The sequence below is a fragment of the Bombina bombina genome, chromosome 7 (genome assembly GCF_027579735.1).
Source record: "Bombina bombina isolate aBomBom1 chromosome 7, aBomBom1.pri, whole genome shotgun sequence".
NCBI lineage: Eukaryota > Metazoa > Chordata > Amphibia > Anura > Bombinatoridae > Bombina > Bombina bombina.
In genome coordinates, this window is record NC_069505.1 from 357,404,604 (window position 1) to 357,420,747 (window position 16,144).

The following is a 16,144-nucleotide window of genomic DNA, read 5'->3' on the forward strand; positions in this document are numbered from 1 at the left end:
TTTGCAAGGCTGCGACTTGGTCTTCGCTTCATACCTTTTCAAAATTTTACAAATTTGACACTTTTGCTTCTTCGGAGGCTGTTTTTGGGAGAAAGGTTCTACAGGCAGTGGTTCCTTCCGTTTAAGTTCCTGCCTTGTCCCTCCCATCATCCGTGTACTTTAGCTTTGGTATTGGTATCCCACAAGTAATGGATGATCCGTGGACTGGATACACTTAACAAGAGAAAACATAATTTATGCTTACCTGATAAATTTATTTCTCTTGTAGTGTATCCAGTCCACGGCCCGCCCTGTCCTTTTAAGGCAGGTCTAAATTTCAATTAAACTACAGTCACCACTGCACCCTATGGTTTCTCCTTTCTCGGCTTGTTTCGGTCGAATGACTGGATATGGCAGTTAGGGGAGGAGCTATATAGCAGCTCTGCTTTGGGTGATCCTCTTGCAACTTCCTGTTGGGAAGGAGAATATCCCACAAGTAATGGATGATCCGTGGACTGGATACACTACAAGAGAAATAAATTTATCAGGTAAGCATAAATTGTGTTTTTATATTCCTACGTGGGAGTCCCTCCACTCTTTTCTCTACTGGTATAGTAGACACAGGAACTCAGCAGGTACTGTTTGTGAGATAGTCACGAAATACCGGGAATGTACAGCAGGCACAGCTGGTTTTATGATAGCTGCAGGATACCAGGTAGCTACAGCTTCAGGAACAAGGTGAGCATATGCGGGTATGCTTGGTCTCTGGAACAAGGTGAGCGTAAACAGGTATCGGGAAAGTATGCTTTGCTTTCAGGAACCAGGAGAGCATATACATGTACAAGGTAGGTATGCTTAGTCTCTGGAACAAGCTAAGCATACTCAGGTATCGGGTTGGCTTTCAGGAATCAGCATATGCAGGTACAAGGTAGAAGCACAGGCTTCAAGATCAAGGTAAGCAAAAATAACTCAGCCCCGAGTGAAGGGCTGAGTAACATTTCATAGGAACTGCCACCCTATTGGCTCCAGGTGGGAGTTCCGGTAATTAGGACTTGGCCCTTTTTAAATCTAGGCAGCACACGCAGAAGCTGTTGAAGTTGAGTCTCTGGCCCCTATTTATCAAGGTCTGGCGGACCTGATCCGACAGTGCGGATCAGATGCGCCAGACCTCGCTGAATACGGCGAGCAATATGCTCGCCGTATTCAGCATTGCACCAGCAGCTCACAAGAGCTGCTGGTGCAATGCTGCCCCCTGCAGACTCGCGGCCAATCGGCTGCCAGCAGGGGGGTGTCAATCAACCCGATCGTACTCGATCAGGTTGATTTCCGGCAATGTCTTTGTGACTGCTGCTTCATAACTGCTGTTTCTGGCGAGCCTGCATCAAGCTCCATTTGGAGCTTGATAAATATGCCCCATTGTGTCTCTCCTTGTGGGATGCCGAGACTGGAGTCTTAACCCTCTGCATTCGTCGAGACTGGGAGCAGAGGAGAGTGGGTAATTACCTGACAGGGTCAATTACAATAGGTAAATTTGACCCATAGTCAAATACTAAATTCATTAAAAAGTTTGGGTGGAACTTTCAGTTTCTAAGACTATTTATATAATTTAGTAAGTCAAGGTCCCACATTGTGTGAATGGAGAATAAACTCATTAGAGGTTATTCATGTTATATTGCAGTTGGGTGGCTTTTTCTGACTGGGCCCTTAAAAATATACAACTTTCTTAATGCATTTTTAGGAAACACTGCAAGGCTGTTAGGCTTAAAGAGGCATGAAGCCCAACATCTTTGTTTCATGATTCAGACAGAGCACAGCAATTTAAACAACTTTCCGTTGTACTTTTATTATCTGATTTGCTTCATTATTTTGGTATGCTTTGTTGAAGGAGCAGCAATGCACTACTGGGAGCTAACTCAATGTATCAAATGAGCCAATAACATGAAGCATATATGTGCAGCCACCAATCAGCAGCTAGCTCCTGAGCCTACCAATACTTTTTAACAAAGGATACCGAAAGAGCAAATAAAATTAGATGATAGCAGTACATTGGAACATTGTTTAGAACTGCATGTTCTACCTGAATCTAGTTTAATTTTGAATTTATGGTCTCTTTAAGGGGACAATAACAACCTCTTCTGTTTGTATAAAAAAAATTATTGTTCCACACTCTTCAGAATGCTGCAAATTGTGTAAACCAGTTATGTGATTGCTTAGAGGAGTGAAGTTACAGCTAGCCCAACCAGACACAATCAAGGGATATAAGATAAAGATAGTTGCCACATTTTTAAAGTAGTTAAATTACTAATAAACAAACAGTTGTATAACATTTCTTTTATACATATATAATTTGCAAAGTACTTTTTAATAATAATTCTGTATATTGTATGCAAATATAAAAAAATGACTATCTTTAAAGGGACTTTCATTTTTGTACTTGCTCTTCAAAAGTTTTCTTGTGAATAAGATTATATGTTACTTTTGTGCATTACTTTTTTTGCAATTACTATTGATATTATATATTTAACTTGTTCTTCTTTTAACAGATATCTCAGGACCAGGTTATGATGTCCCATAGTCCTTTGCGAATTTTTAAACAGTATCATGACAAATGTGTTCTTGTATCTGGTCAAGGACCTGTTCTGGAAATTGCAAAATAGTATCCTTTCAATATATATTAATATTAATTTATCTTTGAAGATGAATGTATTATATGCAAAATATAGCTATTTAAACTTTCAATCTTGTATTTTATTTGTTTTTCTCTAAATCTAAAAGAGAGCTATGCAAAATGATTACCTTTAAGCAATGTTTTCTTGTTAAGCTTGCCCAAAGCTTTCCACTAATAGAGCTGTGGGAGCTGTCCTTATCACACAGTTAGCGTTAGCATTAACAGCTTTAACTTTACATATTTTCATGTAAAACATATTTTGACCATATTTGTTTGGATTTTTTTGATATGTTTCTTTAATTTGAAGCAGTATTATTATTCTGCCCCAGAAGCAACATGGTCTAAATTACAAGTGAAGTTCAAATGAAATTAATGAAATTTTTGCTCTCTATCAATTTTAATACGGCTCCTCATCTGGCGTAAATTTGTCATCCACGCTATCCAACAATAGCCCAAAGGCAGAATTTTTGTTTTCACTTTCTGCAATGAGATTGGAAAACATTTTTTTGCAGGTAATTTTTCAATTAATTTCTTTCATGTAATTGGCAAGAGTCCATGAGCTAGTGACGTATGAGATATACAATCCTACCAGGAGGGGCAAATTTTCCCAAACCTCAAAATGCCTATAAATACACCCCTCACCACACACACACACAATTCAGTTTTACAAACTTTGCATCCTATGGATGTGGTGATTTAAGTTTTTGTGCTAAGATTTCTACGTTGACATGCACTTCTCAGCATTTTGAAGCCCGATTCCTCTCAGAGTACAGCGAATGTCAGAGGGACGTAGAGAGTATTACCTATTGAATGCAATGATTTTCCTAATGGGGGTCTTTTTCATAGGCTCTCTGTTATTGGTCGTAGAGATTCATCTCATACCTCCCTTTTCAGATCAACGATATACTCTCATATACCATTACCTCTACTGATAACTGTTTCAGTACTGGTTTGGCTATCTGCTATATGTGGATGGATGTCTTTGGGTAAGTAATGTTTTTATTTATTAAGACACCTCAGCTATGGTTTGGCACTTTATGCATTTATATAAAGTTTTAAATATATGTATTCTACTTATATTTGCCATGAGTTAGGTTCATGTATTTCCTTTTGCAGATTGTCAGTTTCATATTTGGGAAAGTTAATGTTGAGAAATATTTTTCTTACCTGGGGTTTAGTCTTTTTTTTTCAATTGACTACTTGTTCAAATTGCGGGCTGTCTTAGGCTCGCGGGTGCGCTAAATGCTACACTTTATTGCGTCATTCTTGGTGCAAAATTCTTTTTGGCGCGAAAGGCACGTCCGTTGACGCAAGTTTGTCATTTCCGGCGTCATGCTTGACGCAGGGGTTCACACAGGGTTGCGTCGCTAGTGATGCGAGTGTGTAATTTCCGGACATGGATGGCGCCAAGAAATTTTTTTCAGTTAAGTTGTGCGTCATACTTGGCGCCAAATTTTTTTCATTATTTATTGCCCCATTGCTTTTGCCTCTTACCTTTTGCTATGTCAGAGAGCTATCCTATTTGCTTTTCTCTTGTAAGGTGTATCCAGTCCACGGGTTCATCCATTACTTGTGGGATATTCTCCTTCCCAACAGGAAGTTGCAAGAGGACACCCACAGCAGATCTGTCTATATAGCTCCTCCCCTAACCCCCACCTCCAGTCATTCTCTTGCAACTCTCGACAAGATAGGAAGTATCAAGAGATATGTGGTGACTTAGTGTAGTGTTACCTTCAATCAAGAGTTTGTTATTTTTAAACGGTACCGGTGTTGTACTGCCTGGAGGTTGATGATCTTAGCGGTTTGTAACGAAGGTCCATTGCTGTTCTCACACATAACTCACACATAACTGAAGAGTATGGGAAAACTTCAGTTGGGGGAACGGTCTGCAGTTTACCAGATTTAACGACTGGGATAATGCTTACAAAACAGGGTAATACTCATATTTATACTCATATTACTTAGTGACAAAACGTTTACATGTTTCATAAATAGGACGTTTTTTTCTCTGAGGGAGATAAATCTTTATTTGGGGCCTAGTTTTCCACATGGCTAGTCAGATACTCCTAGGAGTATTTTCTTAAGGCCTCTCTGACATCCAGTACATGGTGGGAGGGGCCTATTTTCGCGCTCTAGATGCGCAGTTTTTATTCAGACTGAGACATCCAGCTTCCCTAGAGGAGTCCTCTGGCATCTGAGGATCATTATAAGGGGTTTATTTCTTCTCTAAATCGTATTTGAGGGCAGGTAGGAGCCTCAGCAGAGCTGTGGCAAGGTGCTCAACTGTCTTTACCAGTGGTTGACTTTTTTTAAATCCGGTTTGGGGGCTAAGGGGTTAATCATCCATTTGCAAGTGGGTGCAATGTTGCTTTAGTCCCTTATACATACTGTAAAAATTTCGAAGACTTTGCTATATTTTTACACTGTTTTGCAGTTTAAGTGCTAGTTTTTTTCTCTTAAAGGCACAGTAACGCTTTTGTTTAATTGCTGTTTCACCTTTATTAAAGTGTTTTCCAAGCTTGCTTGTCTCATTAATAGTCTGTTAAACATGTCTGACATAGAGGAAACTCCTTGTTCAATTTGTTTAGTAGCCATTGTGGAACCCCCTCTTAGAATGTGTACCAAATGTACTGAAATTTCTATAAACTATAAAGACCATATATGGCGCTTAAAGATTTATCTCCAGAGGATTCTCTGACTGAAAAAAGGGAGATTATGCCATCTAGCTCTCCCCATGTGTCAGAACCTATAACTCCCGCTCAAGTGATGCCAAGTACATCTAGCGCGTCTAATTCTTTTACCTTACAGGACGTGGCGGCAGTTATGAATGCTACCCTCTCAGAGGTATTGTCCAAACTGCCAGGGTTACAAGGAAAGCGAGACAGCTCTGGGGCTAGAACTAATACAGAGCTTTCTGACGCTTTAATGCCTGTGTCCGATATACCCTCACAATACTCAGAAGCCGAGGCAGGTGAGCTTTTATCTGTGGGTGACATTTCAGACTCAGGGAAGGCGTTGCTTCAGTCTGATTGTGAAATGACAGCTTTTAAATTTAAGCTCGAACACCTCCGCTTATTGCTTAGGGAGGTTTTAGCGACTCTGGACGACTGTGAACCCATTGTAGTTCCAGAGAAATTGTGTAAGATGGATAAATACTTTGCAGTGCCTGTTTACACTGATGTTTTTCCAGTCCCTAAGAGGTTTTCAGAAATTATTAATAAGGAATGGGATAGACCAGGTGTGCCGTTCTCTCCCCCTCCTGCTTTTAAAAAGATGTTTCCCATAGATGCCGCCATACGGGACTCGTGGCAGACGGTCCCTAAGGTGGAGGGAGCAGTCTCTACCCTTGCTAAGCGTACAACTATCCCTGTCGAGTACAGTTGTGCTTTCCTAGATCCTATGGATAAAAAATTGGAGGGTCTCCTTAAGAAAATTTTTACACATCAAGGTTTTATTCTCCAGCCTCTTGCATGCATTGCCCTAGTTACTGCTGCAGCGGCTTTTTGGTTCAAGTCTCTTGAGGAGGCTCTACAGGTGGAGACCCCGTTAGATGATATTTTAGACAGGATTAAAGCTCTTAAGCTAGCTAATTCCTTTATTTCTGATACCATTTTTCATTTACCAAGCTAACGGCTAAGAATTCAGGTTTTGCCATTCTGGCGCGTAGGGCGCTATGGCTTAAGTCCTGGTCAGCAGACGTTACTTCAAAGTCTAAGCTTCTTAACATCCCTTTCAAAGGACAGACCCTATTCGGGCCTGGCCTGAAGGAGATCATCTCTGATATTACCGGAGGAAAAGGTCACGCCCTTCCTCAGGATAGGTCCAATAAATTATGGGCCAAACAGAATAATTTTCGTTCCTTTCGAAACTTTAAGAGTGGCGCAGCTTCAGCTTCCTCTAATGCAAAACAAGAGGGAAATTTCGCCCAGTCCAAACCAGTCTGGAGACCTAACCAGACTTGGAACAAGGGGAAGAAGGCCAAGAAACCTGCTGCTGCCTCTAAGACAGCACGAAGGAGTAGCCCCCGATCCGGGACCGGATCTAGTCGAGGGCAGACTTTCTCTCTTTGCCCAGGCTTGGGCAAGAGACGTCCAGGATCCCTGGGCACTAGAGATTGTTTCCCAGGGATATCTTCTGGAATTCAAAGGTTCATCTCCAAAGGGGAGATTTCATCTCTCACAACTATCTGTAAACCAGATAAAGAGTGAGGCATTCTTACGTTGCGTTCAAGACCTACTGGTTATGGGAGTGATCCACCCAGTTCCAAGGGAAGAACAGGGACTGGGTTTCTATTCAAACCTGTGTATAGTTCCCAAAAAAGAGGGAACTTTCAGACCTATCTTGGATCTCAAGATCCTAAACAACTTTCTCAGGGTCCCATCCTTCAAGATGGAGACAATCCGAACCATCCTCCCTATGATCCAGGAGGGTCAATATATGACTACCGTGGACTTAAAGGATGCTTATCTCCACATTCCGATTCACAGAGATCATCATCAGTTCCTCAGGTTTGCCTTCCTAGATAGGCATTACCAGTTTGTGGCTCTTCCCTTCGGGTTAGCCACGGCACCAAGAATCTTTACAAAGGTTCCAGGGTCCCTTCTGGCGGTTCTAAGGCTGCGGGGCATAGCGGTAGCCCCTTACCTAGACGACATTCTGATTCAGGCGTTGACTTTTCAAATCGCCAAGTCCCATACGGACATTGTTCTGGCCTTTCTGAGGTCTCACGGGTGGAAAGTGAACATAGAAAAGAGTTCTCTCTCTCTCCTCTCACAAGAATTTCCTTCCTAGGAACTCTGATAGATTCAGTAGAAATTAAATTTTTTCTGACAGAGGTCAGGATATCAAAGCTTCTAACTTCCTGCCGTGCTCTTCATTCCACTTCTCAGCCGTCAGTTGCTCAGTGTATGGAAATGATCGGCCTAATGGTAGCGGCAATGGACATAGTTCCGTTTGCCCGCCTACATCTCAGACCACTGCAACTTTGTATGCTCAACCAGTGGAATGGGGACTACACAGATTTTTCTCCTCTGTTAAATCTGGATCAAGAGACCAGGGATTCTCTTCTCTGGTGGTTATCTCGGGTCCATCTGTCCAAGGGAATGAGTTTCCGCAGGCCAGAGTGGACTATAGTGACGACAGATGCCAGCCTTCTGGGCTGGGGCGCAGTCTGGAACTCCCTGAAGGCTCAGGGTTCGTGGACTCAGGAGGAAGCCCTCCTTCTGATAAACATTCTGGAACTAAGAATGATATTCAATGCTCTTCAGGCTTGGCCTCAACTATCTGCGGCCAGGTTCATCAGATTTCAGTCGGACAATATCACGACCAATATCAACCATCAGGGGGGAACAAGGAGTCCTCTGGCAATGATGGAGGTTTCCAAGATAATTCTATGGGGCAGAGGTTCACTCTTGCCATCTCTCAGCTATCCATATCCCAGGAGTAGAGAACTGGGAGGCGGATTTTCTAAGTCGGCAGACTTTTCATCCGGGGGAGTGGGAGCTCCATCCGGAGGTATTTGCCCAGCTGATTCAACTATGGGGCAAACCAGAACTGGATCTGATGGCGTCTCGCCAGAACGCCAAGCTTCCTTGTTACGGGTCCAGGTCAAGGGATCCCCAGGCAGCGCTGATAGATGCTCTAGCAGTGCCAGTGTGGAAACACATAAGCCAGGCTGAAGGACCAGGGTCCTTCAGCCTGGCTTATGTGTTTCCACAGTTTCCTCTCCTCCCTCGCCTGATTGCTAAGATCAAGCAGGAAAGAGCTTCAGTGATTTTGATAGCGCCTGCGTGGCCACGCAGGACTTGGTATGCGGATCTGGTGGACATGTCATCCTCTCCACCATGGACTTTGCCGCTGAAGCAGGACCTTCTACTCCAAGGTCCATTCAAACATCCAAATCTAATTTCTCTGCGTCTGACTGCTTGGAGATTGAACGCTTGATTTTATCAAAACGTGGTTTCTCCAAGTCGGTCATTGATACCTTGATTCAGGCTGTTTGTTGTCTACTCTGGAAAAAGGAGGAGAAGTCAAAAGGCTTCGGCAACTTCTCTTTCTTTTTGGCTGAGAAGCATAATCCGTTTAGTTTATGAGACTGCTGGCCAGCAGCCTCCTGAAAGAATTACAGCTCATTCTACTACAGCGGTAGCTTCCACATGGGCTTTTAAACATGAGGCCTCTGAACAGATTTGTAAGGCGGCGACTTGGTCTTCGCTTCATACTTTTTCTAAATTTTACAAATTTGATACTTTTGCTTCTTCGGAGGCTATTTTTGGGAGAAAGGTCTTACAGGCAGTGGTGCCTTCCGTTTAAGTGCCTACCTTGTCCCTCCCTTCATCCATGTCCTAAAGCTTTGGTATTGGTATCCCACAAGTAATGGATGAACCTGTGGACTGGATACACCTTACAAGAGAAAACAAAATTTATGCTTACCTGATAAATTTCTTTCTCTTGTGGTGTATCCAGTCCACGGCCCACCCTGTCACTTGAGGCAGGTGTTTTTATTTTTTAAACTACAGTCATCACTGCACCCTATAGTTTCTCCTTTTCTTTCATGTAATTAACAAGAGTCCATGAGCTAGTGACGTATGGGATATACATTCCTACCAGGAGGGGCAAAGTTTCCCAAACCTTAAAATGCCTATAAATACACCCCTCACCACACCCACAAATCAGTTTTACAAACTTTGCCTCCAAGGGAGGTGGTGAAGTAAGTTTGTGCTAGATTCTACGTTGATATGCGCTCCGCAGCAAGTTGGAGCCCGGTTTTCCTCTCAGCGTGCAGTGAATGTCAGAGGGATGTGAAGAGAGTATTGCCTATTGAATGCAGTGATCTCCTTCTACGGGGTCTATTTCATAAGGTTCTCTGTTATCGGTCGTAGAGATTCATCTCTTACCTCCCTTTTCAGATCGACGATATACTCTTATATTTACCATTTCCTCTACTGATTCTCGTTTCAGTACTGGTTTGGCTTTCTACAAACATGTAGATGAGTGTCCTGGGGTAAGTAAGTCTTATTTTCTGTGACACTCTAAGCTATGGTTGGGCACTTTATTTATAAAGTTCTAAATATATGTATTCAAACATTTATTTGCCTTGACTCAGAATGTTCAACTTTCCTTATTTTCAGACAGTCAGTTTCATATTTGGGATTATGCATTGAATTATCATATTTTTTCTTACCTCAAAAATTTGACTTTTTTCCCTGTGGGCTGTTAGGCTCGCGGGGGCTGAAAATGCTTCATTTTATTGCGTCATTCTTGGCGCGGACTTTTCTCCAACATAGGTGTGTCCGGTCCACGGCGTCATCCTTACTTGTGGGATATTCTCTTCCCCAACAGGAAATGGCAAAGAGCCCAGCAAAGCTGGTCACATGATCCCTCCTAGGCTCCGCCTACCCCAGTCATTCTCTTTGCCGTTGTACAGGCAACATCTCCACGGAGATGGCTTAGAGTTTTTTAGTGTTTAACTGTAGTTTTTCATTATTCAATCAAGAGTTTGTTATTTTCAAATAGTGCTGGTACGTACTATTTACTCAGAAACAGAAAAGAGATGAAGAATTCTGTTTGTATGAGGAAAATGATTTTAGCAACCGTAACTAAAATCCATGGCTGTTCCACACAGGACTGTTGAGAGCATTAACTTCAGTTGGGGGAACAGTTTGCAGTCCTTTGCTGCTTGAGGTATGACACATTCTAACAAGACGATGTAATGCTGGAAGCTGTCATTTTCCCTATGGGATCCGGTAAGCCATGTTTATTACGATTGTAAATAAGGGCTTCACAAGGGCTTATTTAGACTGTAGACATTTTTTGGGCTAAATCGATTGATATTAACACTTATTTAGCCTTGAGGAATCATTTATTCTGGGTATTTTGATATAATAATATCGGCAGGCACTGTTTTAGACACCTTATTCTTTAGGGGCTTTCCCAAAGCATAGGCAGAGTCTCATTTTCGCGCCGGTGTTGCGCACTTGTTTTTGAGAGGCATGGCATGCAGTCGCATGTGAGAGGAGCTCTGATACTTATAAAAGACTTCTGAAGGCATCATTTGGTATCGTATTCCCCTTGGGTTTGGTTGGGTCTCAGCAAAGCAGATACCAGGGACTGTAAAGGGGTTAAAGCTTAAAACGGCTCCGGTTCCGTTATTTTAAGGGTTAAAGCTTCCAAAATTGGTGTGCAATATTTTCAAGGCCTTAAGACACTGTGGTGAAAGTTTGGTGAATTTTGAACAATTCCTTCATGTTTTTTCGCAATTGCAGTAATAAAGTGTGTTCAGTTTAAAATTTAAAGTGACAGTAACGGTTTTATTTCAAAACGTTTTTTGTACTTTCTTATCAAGTTTATGCCTGTTTAACATGTCTGAACTACCAGATAGACTGTGTTCTGAATGTGGGGAAGCCAGAATTCCTATTCATTTAAATAAATGTGATTTATGTGATAATGACAATGATGCCCAAGATGATTCCTCAAGTGAGGGGAGTAAGCATGGTACTGCATCATTCCCTCCTTCGTCTACACGAGTCTTGCCCACTCAGGAGGCCCCTAGTACATCTAGCGCGCCAATACTCCTTACTATGCAACAATTAACGGCTGTAATGGATAATTCTGTCAAAAACATTTTAGCCAAAATGAACCCTTGTCAGCGTAAGCGTGGATGCTCTGTTTTAGTTACTGAAGAGCATGACGACGCTGATATTAATATCTCTGAAGGGCCCCTAACCCAATCTGAGGGAGCCAGGGAGGTTTTGTCTGAGGGAGAAATTACTGATTTAGGGAACATTTCTCAGCAGGCAGAATCTGATGTGATTACTTTTAAATTTAAATTGGAACATCTCCGCATTTTGCTTAAGGAGGTATTATCCACTCTGGATGATTGTGAAAATTTGGTCATCCCAGAGAAACTATGTAAAATGGACAAGTTCCTAGAGGTGCCGGGGCTCCCAGAAGCTTTTCCTATACCCAAGCGGGTGGCGGACATTGTTAATAAAGAATGGGAAAGGCCCGGTATTCCTTTCGTCCCTCCCCCCATATTTAAAAAATTGTTTCCTATGGTCGACCCTAGAAAGGACTTATGGCAGTCAGTCCCCAAGGTCGAGGGAGCGGTTTCTACTTTAAACAAACGCACCACTATTCCCATAGAGGATAGTTGTGCTTTCAAAGATCCTATGGATAAAAAATTAGAAGGTTTGCTTAAAAAGATGTTTGTTCAGCAGGGTTACCTTCTACAACCCATTTCATGCATTGTCCCTGTCACTACAGCCGCATATTTCTGGTTTGATGAACTGATTAAGGTGCTCGATAGTGACTCTCCTCCTTATGAGGAGATTATGGACAGAGTCAATGCTCTCAAATTGGCTAATTCTTTCACTCTAGACGCCTCTTTGCAATTGGCTAAGTTAGCGGCTAAGAATTCTGGGTTTGCTATTGTGGCGCGCAGAGCGCTTTGGTTGAAATCTTGGTCGGCTGATGCGTCTTCCAAGAACAAGCTACTAAACATTCCTTTCAAGGGGAAAACGCTGTTTGGTCCTGACTTGAAAGAGATTATCTCTGATATCACTGGGGGTAAGGGCCATGCCCTTCCTCAGGATCGGCCTTTCAAGGCAAAAAATAGACCTAATTTTCGTCCCTTTCGTAAAAACGGACCAGCCCAAGGTGCTACGTCCTCTAAGCAAGAGGGTAATACTTCTCAGGCCAAGCCAGCTTGGAGACCAATGCAAGGCTGGAACAAGGGAAAGCAGGCAAAGAAACCTGCCACTGCTACCAAGACAGCATGAAATATCGGCCCCCGATCCGGGACCGGATCTGGTGGGGGGCAGACTCTCTCTCTTCGTTCAGGCTTGGGAAAGAGATGTTCTGGATCCTTGGGCGCTAGAAATAGTCTCCCAGGGTTATCTTCTGGAATTCAAGGGACTTCCCCCAAGGGGAAGGTTCCACAGGTCTCAGTTGTCTTCAGACCACATAAAAAGACAGGCGTTCTTACATTGTGTAGAAGACCTGTTAAAAATGGGAGTGATTCATCCTGTTCCATTGAGAGAACAAGGGATGGGGTTCTACTCCAATCTGTTCATAGTTCCCAAAAAAGAGGGAACATTCAGACCAATCCTAGATCTCAAGATCTTAAACAAATTTCTCAGGGTCCCATCTTTCAAGATGGAAACCATTCGATCTATCCTTCCTTCCATCCAGGAAGGTCAATTCATGACCACGGTGGATTTAAAGGATGCGTATCTACATATTCCTATCCACAAGGAACATCATCGGTTCCTAAGGTTTGCATTCCTGGACAAACATTACCAGTTCGTGGCGCTTCCCTTCGGATTAGCCACTGCTCCAAGGATTTTCACAAAGGTACTAGGGTCCCTTCTAGCTGTGCTAAGACCAAGGGGCATTGCAGTAGTACCTTACCTGGACGACATTCTGATTCAAGCGTCGTCCCTCCCTCGAGCAAAGGCTCACACGGACATCGTCCTGGCCTTTCTCAGATCGCACGGCTGGAAAGTGAACGTGGAAAAGAGTTCTCTATCCCCGTCAACAAGGGTTCCCTTCTTGGGAACAATTATAGACTCCTCAGAAATGAGGATTTTTCTAACAGAGGCCAGAAAGACAAAGCTTCTGGACTCTTGTCGAATACTTCATTCCGTTCCTCTTCCTTCCGTAGCTCAGTGCATGGAAGTGATCGGGTTGATGGTAGCGGCAATGGACATAGTTCCTTTTGCGCACATTCATCTAAGACCATTACAACTGTGCATGCTCAGTCAGTGGAATGGGGACTATACAGACTTGTCTCCAAAGATACAAGTAAATCAGAGGACCAGAGACTCACTCCGTTGGTGGCTGTCCCTGGACAACCTGTCACGAGGGATGACATTCCACAGACCAGAGTGGGTCATTGTAACGACCGACGCCAGTCTGATGGGCTGGGGCGCGGTCTGGGGATCCCTGAAAGCTCAGGGTCTTTGGTCTCGGGAAGAATCTCTTCTACCGATAAATATTCTGGAACTGAGAGCGATATTCAATGCTCTCAAGGCTTGGCCTCAGCTAGCGAGGACCAAGTTCATACGGTTTCAATCAGACAACATGACGACTGTTGCGTACATCAACCATCAGGGGGGAACAAGGAGTTCCCTAGCGATGGAAGAAGTGACCAAGATTATTCTATGGGCGGAGTCTCACTCCTGCCACCTGTCTGCTATCCACATCCCGGGAGTGGAAAATTGGGAAGCGGATTTTCTGAGTCGTCAGACATTGCATCCGGGGGAGTGGGAACTCCATCCGGAAATCTTTGCCCAAGTCACTCAACTTTGGGGCATTCCAGACATGGATCTGATGGCCTCTCGTCAGAACTTCAAAGTTCCTTGCTACGGGTCCAGATCCAGGGATCCCAAGGCGGCTCTAGTGGATGCACTAGTAGCACCTTGGACCTTCAAACTAGCTTATGTGTTCCCGCCGTTTCCTCTCATCCCCAGGCTGGTAGCCAGGATCAATCAGGAGAGGGCGTCGGTGATCTTGATAGCTCCTGCGTGGCCACGCAGGACTTGGTATGCAGATCTGGTGAATATGTCATCGGCTCCACCTTGGAAGCTACCTTTGAGACGAGACCTTCTTGTTCAGGGTCCGTTCGAACATCCGAATCTGGTTTCACTCCAGCTGACTGCTTGGAGATTGAACGCTTGATTTTATCGAAGCGAGGTTTCTCAGATTCTGTTATCGATACTCTTGTTCAGGCCAGAAAGCCTGTAACTAGAAAGATTTACCACAAAATTTGGAAAAAATATATCTGTTGGTGTGAATCTAAAGGATTCCCTTGGGACAAGGTTAAGATTCCTAGGATTCTATCCTTCCTTCAAGAAGGATTGGAAAAAGGATTATCGGCAAGTTCCCTGAAGGGACAGATTTCTGCCTTGTCGGTGTTACTTCACAAAAAACTGGCAGCTGTGCCAGATGTTCAAGCCTTTGTTCAGGCTCTGGTTAGAATCAAGCCTGTTTACAAACCTTTGACTCCTCCTTGGAGTCTCAATTTAGTTCTTTCAGTTCTTCAGGGGGTTCCGTTTGAACCCTTACATTCCGTTGATATTAAGTTATTATCTTGGAAAGTTTTGTTTTTAGTTGCAATTTCTTCTGCTAGAAGAGTTTCAGAATTATCTGCTCTGCAGTGTTCTCCTCCTTATCTGGTGTTCCATGCAGATAAGGTGGTTTTACGTACTAAACCTGGTTTTCTTCCAAAAGTTGTTTCTAACAAAAACATTAACCAGGAGATTATCGTACCTTCTCTGTGTCCGAAACCAGTTTCAAAGAAGGAACGCTTGTTGCACAATTTGGATGTTGTTCGCGCTCTAAAATTCTATTTAGATGCTACAAAGGATTTTAGACAAACATCTTCCCTGTTTGTTGTTTATTCAGGTAAAAGGAGAGGTCAAAAAGCAACTTCTACCTCTCTCTCTTTTTGGATTAAAAGCATCATCAGATTGGCTTACGAGACTGCCGGACGGCAGCCTCCCGAAAGAATCACGGCTCATTCCACTAGGGCTGTGGCTTCCACATGGGCCTTCAAGAACGAGGCTTCTGTTGATCAGATATGTAGGGCAGCGACTTGGTCTTCACTGCACACTTTTACCAAATTTTACAAGTTTGATACTTTTGCTTCTTCTGAGGCTATTTTTGGGAGAAAGGTTTTGCAAACCGTGGTGCCTTCCATTTAGGTGACCTGATTTGCTCCCTCCCTTCATCCGTGTCCTAAAGCTTTGGTATTGGTTCCCACAAGTAAGGATGACGCCGTGGACCGGACACACCTATGTTGGAGAAAACAGAATTTATGTTTACCTGATAAATTTCTTTCTCCAACGGTGTGTCCGGTCCACGGCCCGCCCTGGTTTTTTAATCAGGTCTGATAATTTATTTTCTTTAACTACAGTCACCACGGTACCATATGGTTTCTCCTATGCTATTATTCCTCCTTAACGTCGGTCGAATGACTGGGGTAGGCGGAGCCTAGGAGGGATCATGTGACCAGCTTTGCTGGGCTCTTTGCCATTTCCTGTTGGGGAAGAGAATATCCCACAAGTAAGGATGACGCCGTGGACCGGACACACCGTTGGAGAAAGAAATTTATCAGGTAAACATAAATTCTGTTTTTTGGCGCAAAAATTCTTTTCCGTTTCCGGCGTCATACGTGTCGCCGGAAGTTGCGTCATTTTTTGACGTTATTTTGCGCCAAAAATGTCGGCGTTCCGGATGTGGCGTCATTTTTGGCGCCAAAAGCATTTAGGCGCCAAATAATGTGGGCGTCTTATTTGGCGCTAAAAAATATGGGCGTCGCTTTTGTCTCCACATTATTTCAGTCTCATTTTTCATTTGCTTCTGGTTGCTAGAAGCTTGATGTTTGGCATTTTTTCCCATTCCTGAAACTGTCTTATAAGGAATTTGATCTATTTTGCTTTATATGTTGTTTTTTCTCTTACATATTGCAAGATGTCTCACGTTGCATCTGAGCCA

The 16,144-nt window shown here is 43.2% G+C and overlaps 1 protein-coding gene across 1 annotated transcript in view; it reads left to right on the forward strand.

Annotated features, from left to right (window-relative positions):
* LOC128666438 (haloacid dehalogenase-like hydrolase domain-containing 5) overlaps positions 1–16,144 on the forward strand; it is a 718,406-nt gene that overhangs the window by 226,983 nt on the left and 475,279 nt on the right. Inside the window, exon 3 of the mRNA XM_053721044.1 lies at positions 2,523–2,635. Within this exon, the coding sequence (XP_053577019.1) occupies positions 2,523–2,635 (113 nt within the window). The remainder of the gene's footprint in view (positions 1–2,522; positions 2,636–16,144) is intronic.